This window comes from Phymastichus coffea, unplaced genomic scaffold (genome assembly GCF_024137745.1).
Source record: "Phymastichus coffea isolate CEN01 unplaced genomic scaffold, Cenicafe_Pcof_1.1 PCOF00034, whole genome shotgun sequence".
Lineage (NCBI taxonomy): Eukaryota > Metazoa > Arthropoda > Insecta > Hymenoptera > Eulophidae > Phymastichus > Phymastichus coffea.
This window is the reverse complement of record NW_026706845.1, coordinates 3,082,423-3,094,651: the sequence shown is the minus strand read 5'-3', so window position 1 is coordinate 3,094,651 and position 12,229 is coordinate 3,082,423. Positions and strand designations below refer to the sequence as shown.

Here is a 12,229-nt window from a genome sequence, read left to right as displayed (position 1 = left end):
GTTTTCTTTTTTGAAGCAAAGACGTTTGTGTTGATGAATATTTTTATAATAATGTATATATCTATTACGTTCTGTTTTTCAAACCTAAGAGTTTCAGACAAATAAAGTCATTGTGATTATTATTACTATTATAAGAGTTTAATGATACATAATACTAAAAAAATTATTGAATAATATGTTTAATATTCAACGTTTGTCGCAATATGTATGATCCCGTTGATTTGTACAATTTTATTTATGTATTTCTAATAATTGAATAATCAATTGTTTATATATATAATAATTAATATTTTCTGTTAAATGTAATTTGAAAAAATAATAAAAATAAAAAAGAATTTATTTATACTACTCATTTTGTGATTTACTACGTCCCTAGACATTTTAAAACTAAGCGTAAAAAAAAAGTTAAATTCCTTTATTTTTTTAATGCGCTAAAAAACCGAAAAAAAATTTTTTCTCTATTTCTTTATTTCGACTTTATTTTCGCATTCTTGGACACAAAATGAAACTTTTTTTTCTTTGGCATATTTTTCCAAAATGTACGCAAGTCGAAGTAATTGAGAATTGGAAAAACAGGTTGCTTTTTACAAAAAACGCCATAACTCGGTTAAAAAACATCGGATAGAACCCCGCGGGAGCTCATTATAAAGGGAAAAGACATTACCCTCCGAACCCATCAGGTCGATTAGCCCTCCATCGCCTGGTTCTAAATTGGCATTGATTTAAGTCGAGATTAAAAAAATTGAAATTTTTTTAATCAGTTTCTTTACTGTAAAAAACACATATTTTCATTTTTAAGTCTCTGCACATCTTAAATGGAAGCTTTTGCAATTACCTTTAAAATGCCCTGCGGTTTTTTGTGATACGATGATTTCCGACCGAGATACAAAACTTTCAAGTTTGCCTAATTTTGAGGTAAGCATGGCAAATATGATTGACGGGCAGTGTATATATATATATATAGAGAGAGAGAGAGAAAGAGAGAGAGTACTATTTTAAAATTTATATTTTACATACAACTATATAACATACCATCAAGTTTATCCATTTTTTTTTCAAATTGCTGTAGCATTCTGGTTACAAGTTAAATTGGAGAATCTAAAATATATAAAACAAATTATTTGCAAGTCAAAATGCTGCGTGCTTCCGCCGCAAACCATACATAACGTGTTAATAATATATATTTCCAAATCTGTCTGCACGGGAGTATGAATTGTCGCTATTTTAGAATTATATAAATTCCGCTGTTAGTTATGTTAATGGATGCTAGATATTTCCATGTTTGTTTTATCTGAGGTTTTAAAACTCCTGGTCCGTTGCCAAAATAGGTCGGTCGTGGTAACATCTTAAACCATCCACTTCCTACCTTAAACATTACTGGTACTGTCTCATCACAGGCTATTTCTGTACGGAAAATTTTCAATATGTGAGTGCGAGGTGTCATAAACATAGATCTTCCGTCGCGCTCTACCGGTTCCAAGAGCAGTACGCAAATTAGAAGACTCATCATTTGTAAACAGTAAATTTAAGATATTCCTTAATAGATCTTAATCAGAACATACAATCGGCGCGATTGTCTATTAAATTTTGCGAAACGATTATTCGGTTGGTCTTATATGCGATATGCGTAAACGGTTTGTATGTACAATTTTGCTACGGTTTTTGCCGATCTCAATTCTTATATTTCCATTGGGCCATACTTCCGATACCAGATATGGACCAGAGTATTGGTCATCGAATTTTTCAGGTTCGGAGCCACTTAAAAGCCAAACATAATCGTTTACCTTAATTTTTCTCGGATTGATTTTTTTGTCGTAATAATATTTGACTTAATCTTTGCAAATGTAATTTTTTCACGAGCAATTTGGTGCAAAGCATTCAAACGGTTGATTAGTTGTGACATATAATCGGCATAAGTAGACACAAGATCTTCCGATTCTGGTCGAGTTGCTGATGGTCCTCTTGCAACTCTTACAAACATGAGTTCATATGGAGTATAATGCGTAGCCTCATGTCTACTAGTGTTATAATTGAACACTGCCATTTCTACAAATTAATCCCAATCTTCAAACTTATTTTTAAAAACTTTTAAATATTCGTTTAATGAGGAGTGTTGTCTTTCTTTTATTCCATTGGATTCGGGATGAAAAGCGCTTCTGCGGAATTGTTTAATATGAAATCTTTTTGCAACTCTTTTCATTAATTTTGACGAAAAATTTTGCCCGCAATCGGTAAGCAAGCCGTTTGGTGCTCCGAATACACAGACCACACGTTTAATAAAAGCATCTGCTATAGTAATAGCCGTTTGATCAGGTATTGGAATACCTATAGTGAAACCTATAAACATGCACTGAAATGTTAAACAGTAACGATTATTTAGTTTGGTCGTTGGCATCGGTCCTACAATGTCCATTGCTGTTTTGAAAAATGGTACTGGCGGAGAATCTGTGACGACCATCTTCTGTTTAGTTTTTTCACGTACTAATTTTTTTGTTTGACAGTCAGCACATCGTTGTATAAAACTAAGTACGTCTTCTTTAAGATGTTCCCAGTTTGATTTGTGTCGAATACGATTAAATGTCTTATTAACTCCCGCGTGTCCCCCGACTGCTGAACAATGTGCTTCTTGTATAATCTCCGCTTTCTCGTTAGGTAGGGGATGTTTTACCTGCCCGGAGCATACTATGACCTTGACATCTAGTTTCCCAAGTTTATCTCGTGTACAGTTAATAATTTTACTGAATAATACGTTCTCTATACTTTCACTTTTGGCTAAGCTAAAAGTGACTATCTTGTTTTCATCAATGATGTTTCTTAAATTCATGAGTAATGCTTTTAACATAATAATTATATCCTCGGTGCTTTCTCGTTGTTCGCACCTTAGCGGCATCACTAAATGATATCTTTTTCCAACTTTTATTAGTATAGGGTATCCTAATTTTTAATTTTCTAAATTTTCTAGGTTTTCATCCAGTGCGCGATCGTGTGATCATCCCTTCCAGTTCCGGTACTTTATCATCATTTGCTTCTAATCCTTTTATTGCAATGACTGGTTCTGCAATTAGTTGCGGATCTAATGTATTTAATTCTTTTGAGGTACGAGAGAAAACATCTGCGCTTATATTGGTAGCTCCTGCTTTATATTTAATTTCATATTGAAACTCTGCCACCTTCAGTCTTATTCTAGTTACTCATGAGTTAGGATCTTTGTGCGATCTTTATCCAACTAGAAGTTTATGATCAGTAATAACGGTAAATTTTTTTGCATATAAGTACGATCGAAATTTAAGAATTCCGAAAACCATTGCTAACATTTCTTTCTCGAAAGTGCTTTAACGTCTTTCTGCGTCATTTAACAGATGCATAAGCTACTGGCTTATCAAAGTCGTCCTCATCCTGTTTTTTAAATGAAACGCATTCTACACAGTATCCACTATCATCTGTTGTTAAACTAAATGGTTTTTCGAAGTTCGGGTGAACAATACAGGTGGCTCACACAATTTGGGTTTTAACAGTTCGAAGGATTTCTGCTGCTCTTCTTCCCATATAAACTGCTGATCTTTTCTTAACAGTTTGTTTAAAGGTTGCGCGATGTCAGAAAATTTGTCAATGAATCGTCTGTAGTAGCTACACAGGCTGATATATTGTTTAATATTCCTTGGATTTCTCAGCGTAGGAAATTGTTGGACCGCTAAAATTTTATCGTTGTGAGGTAGTAAACCGTTCTTTCGAGATTACATAACTTAAGTATACTACCTCTGATTTAAAATACTCGCATTTTTCCGGATTTAATACTAAATTCGCTTTTCTTAGACGTTCCATTAATTCCATAATACTCTCACAATGTTCCTCCATAGTCTTACTATGTACGCAAATATCATAGAAGAAGGTTACTACTCCTTTCATTTCTGTCGTTAAAAGGTGGATTAATAATAGAAAGACGAGCGCGCTTGTTTTCAGTTCAAAAGGCGACCTTCTAAACTGAAAAAGGTCTTGGTAGCATTGAAATGCTGTCACCTGCCTATCCTCTTTTCTAACTAGGCATTGATGATATCCTGAATAAAGGTCAATGACCAAGTATATTGTGGATCCTCCTAACGCATCTAACATATCGTCTACATTCGGCACTGGAAAATGGTAATCCGGAATCAGTGTATTTACTGCACGTAAGTCTATTACTGATCTTTTCTTGATTACGCCTTCAGCGTTCCTTTTCTTGTCTACGCAAAATATTGGAGACGAGTAAGGACTAAAAGACCTTTCAATTATACCTTGGTCGAGCATATTTAAAACTTGAGCATCAATTTATTTTCTTAACTCCGGGGGTTGTCTGAAAGGTCTTATGCGAATTGATATTTTGACGTTAATGGAATTTCGTGTTGGAGTAGATTAGTATATCCTAATTTATCTCCAGGTAAGTGATATCTGTCGTTGAATTTATTTATTATATAAACTATATGTTCCTTTTCATTTCAACTCAAATGATCCAGTTGTGATATGCCGATTATTTTTGATGCCCTATCTTCCGTATTCTGATTCATACTTATTTTGGCTATCCGCACGTGTTCGTCGATAGTAGGAGGCATTCGTGTCTTCCCCTTCAATAGAAACTTTACGGCGACCAAAAGTTGTTAAACCATTCGTTATTTATTGGACCTTTGAAGGTGGCTTATAGTTTTATATTTTTCGGTTATTTGTGCCACTCCCTGTAATCATTCTTTAATGTATTCTTTATCTCTGATTTCGTCCAATGTTTCGAGCAGAGTGGTTGCAGAATTAATTACTGATAAAAAGTAGCTCACGGAATATGGGTTATTACTTGTGTATGAATTCGTATTATTTAATACGTTAATACCTTTCTTAATCCTTTCCAATAGGGTAATTTCGTCAGTATTATCGTAACAATCTACACTTATGCGATCGTTGCTACTACTCTCTCTAATTTTCGACTTATGATGTGCCTGTATACTCAATTTATTTTCTGTCATTGAGAAATTCGTGGGGTGAATTTTATCATCGACAAAATTTTTATGGAGCGTTATTATGGCTTTGCTTAGCCCTACTTATTATATTGTTCTGAATAAATCATGAATTATCTTTCGCGGAACTTGGGAGTGCACTCCCGCATTCTTTGTTAGCTAATGCTAAATTACAAACTGAGTACGTACTTTGATTTATTTCTAATTTCGGATGTACAGATTTCAGGTTCACTCATTTTTCACTTCGCTAGCTTTTTCCAGTCCAATTACGGAATTACTATTCTCAGATTTTTTGTGTGGCAATTTACAGATTTCGAATTTTTGCAATTTTATTCCAATTTTATTTGAACGATTGTCTTTGTAACCACTCTGTCTAATTTTATTGACATAGTTTTTATCTGGCTCAAGATCAATCTTTGATTCTTCATTGCTTTCTTTATTAATGAGACTTCTTCTCGCAAATATGTCTAAATTGCTACGAATTTTTACTTGATTTCTGATTACTCCAGCGTAAGTTTTACAGTTTGTTATTGATTTTTAATAACTATTATCATCTTGCGATGTTGTATATTGATTATCAGCAGTTGCATTGTTTGTGGATATACAAAATACTTTATCAGCGATTTTTAAAATATTGTTTTTATAATCTATTTTAGCGTTGAATTTACGCAAACATTCACTGCCGATTAGTCCGTCTTCTTCAATAGGTAAATCATCGGGTACCATATGAAATACGAATTCTAAATCTTTTATTATAATATTTATTTTTCATAATGTTACTATACTGTTTTGTGTAATACCTCGCAACTCTAGAATATTCAATATATTCAGATATGCTTCGTCTGGTTTCTTAGACCATTTCAGTAGAGATGGTCCAGCACCAGTATTGTAGCGTCACTACATTTTTTTTATGCAATTACTGCGGATTCGTTTGTCAATTGCGCCTTTGCGCGCCATATTTGAATGTTGTGTGAGTGTGCGCAATGGGTGCTAGGACCCGCAATACGTAGCGCGGTGGCAGCACTGAACGGCGCTGCCTCGCCGCTATCACCAGGCACATTGCTCTCTTCCGGCCGAGTCGGCAGTAGTCGACTACTTCGTCCCGCGTGCAGAGCTCTTTCGCGACCAGCCGTCTTCTGCGAACGGCGTGCATACTTGCACCATTCGAATTCCGTAAATAAAAGGGTTTTATGCCGTTGATCGGCTTATTCCCTAAAATACGGAAATTAATTTATTACGAGCATGATTCCCACAACCAGTGACGGAGAAAAACAGTAATCTAGGAACCTTCGTTTGGGACTACAAGAACACAACGCATTCCGATAAGAAGATTTTCTCAAGATAAATTTGCGAAATCAAAAATTCAAACAAGGCTCTTTGGTGTCAACCCCAAAGTAGCCACGATAATTCATGGTGCCTCCTGTGAGGTATAAAATTCTACCTCTTGTTTCTCGGAAAAGAAAGTGACGTCGCGGGGATAGTGCGCGACACGTGTGCGTGTGTGTGTGTCATACAAAAGACAAAGGCGCTTAGAAGAGAGCGCACACGGACTGGTTGCAACATGACACCTTATCACCTTATCGCCTTTCTTCGCGCCAAAAAGGTCATCGAAGGCGCGGCAGCATAGTGACACGTGACCTACAGCGCTATCACTTGAAGAGCTTTGCCATCGCTTCCGACCAGGGGGACCTCACGATTGCCAGGATATCGTCACCGATATATGCAAGATAAGTCCATTCTTTGCACATCCACTTATAAATAATAGCCGGATTGATTATTGATATTAGCACTATCACTTCATAAGGCTAGGTGAAATACGGCCAAATTAACTGATTGTAAATAAGCCTCTATTTATATTTAGCAATTCGGTCCGAATTAAATCTAGAATTTAGCTCCAATTGATCATCCATTTCAAAATTAGTGCTGAAAAACAGAGAAATGGGAGACGAGATCGAGAAACGCGTCGCGCGCATCGTGCAAAAAAGCAACTCGTTCGAAAGAACGTTAAAGTCTCTCAGCGACTACCTACAAGGCGAAAATCCAGATTTAACGAACGCCGAGTTGCGTTTAAAATCGGCGCAGACTATATACAACGAATATGTGTATAATTACGAAGAATTACTTTCAATTCAACCAGATAACCCCCATGCGGTCGCGTATAGCGATCTCGAAACAACTTATTACGACCTCGCTAGTAAAGTCCAAAAATTAAAGAACGTGTCCCACGCTCCTCTAGCAAGCTCAACCATCTTACACGGCGCTTAGTCTATGGTCTTCGAGACACGCGTAGCAAAATTCGCGCCTATTCAGATTCCGAAATTTAACGGCCGACATGAAAATTGGACCACGTGGAAGAATAGCTTCCAAGCGCTCGTACACGATCACCCACAATACGACGGGTACACCAAGCACACTTAATTGGAAGGTGCAGTCGAAGGTTTAGCCACAGTCGTAATTAGGGAGTTCCCGCCCAGCGAGAAAAATTGCCCCCTAGCCTGCGAAGCATTGTGCGACGCCTACGATCAAAGGCGCATCGTGGTAAACGACCACATTGATTTCCTATTCTATCTACCGAAGATGAAGGAAGCAAAGCCGGAGCTTCTCGCAGATCTCATGTATTTGGCTCGTCAACACGTTACTATATTAAAATCACTCGAGGTGACCGTTGGCGACGAATTCATTATTCGTCTCCTTGAGACTTACCCCAGAGTGCAGCGTCGCGTTGGTTAGACAGTTTGTCGAGTAATTACATTCCCAAACTCGACGAATTATACGATTACGTACAAGACACCATTTTCAAACTCCGCCAAGTGAATAATATGTCTCAAAACCCATGTTTAACAAAAAAGAGGACAAGAGACAGTGACAACTTTCCCCAGCGTAAAATCCTAAAAATAGGCGCGCGGACACTCGCAACAACCGCCAACACTCCGACTACCGCCTGCGTCAAATGCGGTCAATCCCATCAACTATACAAATGTCCCGCTTTCAACGCTCTTAGAATCGGAGAGATGTGGGACATTGTGAAGACAAATAAACTCTGCAAAAACTGCCTTGGCGCTTACCCCCCTCCTTGCTCCAGCGAAAAAAGATGCAAGAAATGCCAAAGGGACCATCACACGCTTCTTCATTCAAACCATCCAAAGCGGAACCCCATCAGCCCGCGAAAGACTACGTCACCCGGAATTGCTTGGTTATGACCGACTTCGCGTCAGACTTACGCTTCGAACACGTGTCTACCGGACTCGCAGCTCATGACCACAGTAGTCCTACGATTCCTCACAAGTCAAGGAAACAGTTTCATGGCACGCGCGCTATTAGATTCTTGTTCCAACGTCAACCTAATGACTCAAAGGTTTCTCACCCGTTTACAGCTACCGACTAATCAATGCTTCGTTGATCGACTAATCAATGCAGCAGATGGCAACGCGAGCACGATTGCGGAAAGGTTTACCGAGGCCACTTTCCATTCAACGTATAACAACTTGAAACACCAATTGAATTTTCTGATAGTACCCAAAATCGCTGATAGAGTACCCAATGAGGCGTTTCCTCGAGAACAATTTGACATTCCAAAAAGCCTAAAACTAGCAGACCCCCAATTTCACGTGCCTAGGCCCATCGACGTCTTATTAGCTTCAGGTTCTATGATGTCGTCCCTCGCGATAGGTCAGATCAAGTTGGGTAACGAGAAATCACAGATCACGCTCCAAAAGATATCGTTCGGCTGGGTAACGGCTGGAGATTCAATGCCCACAGAGACTCCTAGCACCGTCTCGTGCAACGTTGTGAAATTGGACCAGCTCCTGGAACGATTCATGGCCGTCGAGGATCTTGACTATCGACCTGTCAAGGCTCGAGACGACGTGATCTGCAAGGAATACTACGTGAAGACCACCACTCGTAATAGTTCAGGCCGTTACACTGCCCGTTTACCTTTTCGACCGGAAACTTTCGAAATAGGCTCATGTAAACATCGAGCGTTGCAGCGACTCAGGGCGTTAGAGAGAAAGTTTAGCGCCAAACCTGCCTTCCAGGCCGAGTATAAAAGGGAAAGTCAAGGATATCTGGATTTAGATCACATGACACTGTGCGAGGACGACGTTGAGAATGGGTATTATTTGCCCCATCACGCAGTTGTAAAGGAATCGAGCGAAACGACTAAATGTAGGGTAGTGTTCGAAGCGTCTGCGAAAACATCGACCGGTATTTCATTAAATGATATCCTATTGACCGGGTCCATCATTCAGGACACCCTTTTACAGCAAATCTTGCGGTTTCGCACGCATTCTTTCGTCATAACCGAGGACATAGAAAAAATGTATCGACAGGTCTGGGTCCATCCAGACGACAGAAAGTTTCAGAAGATTCTGTGGTATTACGAAGGTAAGGTTCGAACTTTTCTCATCAACTTCAAAGTGTTTGGGATAAAATGCGCTCCCTTTCTAGCGATTCGAACACTATTTCAGCTAGCCATGGACGAGAGAGCGAACTTTCCCCAGACTTCACTACTTCTCCGTCGTGATTTTTACGTGGATGACTTTCTATCGGGTGCAGACACCTTGGAAGACATCCTCGCGATCCGCGACGAGATGATAGAACTCTTAAGTCTTGATAGGTTTGTTATCCAAAAATGGACATCCAATCATCCATTTGCATTAAAGAACATCGACAAGAAAATCTTCGATTTAGATTGTGGGATTGAAGGGAATCGTCTTAAGAAAACGCTCGGAATCGTTTGGGACTCCCAACTCGACATTTTCACGTACACAGCGAATTGTCATGATCCTCAATCCGTTTCCACAAAGAGGAAACTTCTGTCACAGATAGCAAGGATTTTCGATCCTTTAGGTTTGTTAGGTCCCCTCATCTTGAGCGCTAAGACCCTAATACAAAAATGCTGGAGAGCGAAACTCACGTGGGACGAACACTCCCTCAAGATATCCACACCAAATGGATTGCGTTAGCTGCGCAACTCCTTCAATTAGAAAAAAACCGCAATACCGAGACACTTACGATGCGTAGATCCAATCTCCACTGAAATGCACGGTTTCTGCGACGCATCGCTGTACGGATACGGTGCATGTTTATTCATTTGTTCCGTCCATTTATCAGGAAATGTCGCTGTAAGATTAGCCTGCAGTAAATCTAAGGTTGCTTCTTTCAAACACCACACGATGCCCCATTTTTTGGCCGGTGCTGCCCTCTTAAAACTACTGTACAACGAATCCAAGGCTCAGCTATATTCTCCTAATAAACGAGTGATATTCTGGACAGACTCGATGATCGTTCTCTACTGGTTGAAGAAGGCTTCTCACATGTTGCGAACATACGAGTCCAATAGGGTAGCTGACATCCAAAAACTGGACGACGAGGTCGAATGGAGACACATCCGCTGAAAGGACAATCCAGCAGATGCGCTGTTACGAGGACAGCTGCCAAAAGAACTTTTAAACAACACCTTTTGGAAATCGGGCCCTCATTGGTTGACTCTGCCTGATGACTGCTGGCCCCGGACTTCGAACGCCCCTCCAAAGGACTTGCATGGTTTGAAGGAAGGAATGGTTCTAGTTACCACTCTGTCTGGGAGCGATATTTATGCCCGTTTTTCCGATTACGGTTGCCTCGTCAGGTCGATTGCGTATATCCTTCGTTGGAAAGCGAAAGAGCCACCGATCGACAGCCTGGGGGTGGTTAGGTCGGGAAAAGTTGTACGTTACCTCTCTCCTATCGAAATAGGTCACGTGGAACGTCTCATTCTTCTTTTGATCCAACGCGAGAGTTTTAGTTTCGAAATCAAACTTCTTAAATCTACTCAGACTCAGGGTTCTAGGATTGTTAGGTGCGCGAGCAGAAGTCGAACTAAGTTCGACTAACTTAATCCTTTTCTGGACGACGACGGTTTGATTAGATAAGGCGGTCGCCTGAAATGGTCGGATCTTCTTTTTAATCAAAGACATCCGATATTGCTTCCGAGTAATCATTCCGTTTCCGATCTCATAATTCGCGACGCTCACCATAAAATTCTTCATGGTGGAATTCAATCCACACTCTACGCCGTGCGTAATAGATTTTGGATCCTCAACGGAAGAAATCAGGTTAGACACGTCATATATCGATGCGTGCCGTATATTCGAGAAAGGCCGAAATTTTCACACGCGAAAATGGTCGATTTACCTGAATCTAGAGTAGCTTCCGGGTTTGCGTTTAGTCAAACCGGAGTCGATTTTTTTGGCCCAATTCTAATTAAACAAAAGAAAAACTGCAATCGCAGTTTCACCAAGGCTTATGGTTGTGTTTTTGTGTGCATGGCTTCAAAAGCCGTTCACATTGCGGTAGCTTCCGACTTGTCTACTGAAGGCTTCTTAGCATGTTTTCGTCGATTTATTAGTATTTGCGGCAAACCGCAGGTAGCAAAATCCGACAACGGGACAAAGGCTACAGCGGGTTAACAATATTAAAATTGCCTAAGAATGAATTGTTATCGGGGATCAGTCATTCGAAAGAGCATATTTGGAGGCTCTCTCACCTAAATTTTCAGACCCCTAGGTGGCAATAGAGTGCCACAATCGTAAAAAACGGGTTTTTGTGAAAATAATTTCTCCTGCTTTACTGTTTGCTCCAAACATTCTGAAAAAATTTATGGATATTAAATTTTTTACTACAAAATAGCCCGATTTTTTTCAGATTTATTGGATAAAAATCGAAGTTGGAAAAAATTATTGAAATTTCAATGATTTTTTAGGTTATGAAGGTAAACATTGGCTAACATTTACATAATCATTTTTTATGTATTTTTTCCGGTAATTTCGAATGCATTTCTTCAAATTATCATATTTTGACCAGAACATGCTCAAAAACTGAAAAAACCGTTATTTTCCGCGTTTTTCCCATGTTTTTAGCACATAACCTCAAAATTAGATACTTCACTAGGTACTAAAACACCTAAAAATACTCCAGGACTCTTTTTCTGTATGCAAGAATACCAAAAAGTAGTTTAGAAAAATTTTCCAACTCCTAAAAATTCATAAAGTCAAATATTACTTCCCTGGAACTGCAAAGAGCCTATTCAACCAACTTCAAGTACAGAAAAACTCCGTATCATTTTGAAATTATTAATTATTATAATGAAATAATATCCTTGAGTAAGTAAGTGTATAATTATAGTAGAAATTAGAATAATGTTTATAAAAAATATAAATATGTGCATTCAATTTGTTCATGAAATGTATTGTCAATGTAAATGTGAT

General features: G+C 38.8%; 1 protein-coding gene across 1 annotated transcript; it reads left to right on the top strand.

Moving 5' to 3' along the window:
* The first annotated feature begins 8,323 nt into the window (after positions 1-8,323).
* Positions 8,324-10,378, top strand: LOC131663394 (uncharacterized). Its single transcript, XM_058933784.1, has 3 exons — positions 8,324-9,365; positions 9,429-9,941; positions 10,005-10,378. The coding sequence occupies exons 1-3, from the start codon at positions 8,324-8,326 to the stop codon at positions 10,376-10,378; spliced, it is 1,929 nt and encodes a 642-aa protein (XP_058789767.1).
* The last annotated feature ends 1,851 nt before the right edge of the window (positions 10,379-12,229 follow it).

What these genes read in the sequence shown, in the direction of transcription:
- LOC131663394 (XM_058933784.1), top strand. Translation starts at nt 8,324, where the DNA reads ATGACTCAAAGGTTTCTCACCCGTTTACAGCTACCGACTAATCAATGC. An exon ending in GATTCTGTGGTATTACGAAG is followed by an intron (nt 9,366 to 9,428) that starts GTAAGGTTCGAA and finishes CTCCCTTTCTAG; the next exon opens with CGATTCGAACACTATTTCAG. An exon ending in ATCCACACCAAATGGATTGC is followed by an intron (nt 9,942 to 10,004) that starts GTTAGCTGCGCA and finishes TACGATGCGTAG; the next exon opens with ATCCAATCTCCACTGAAATG.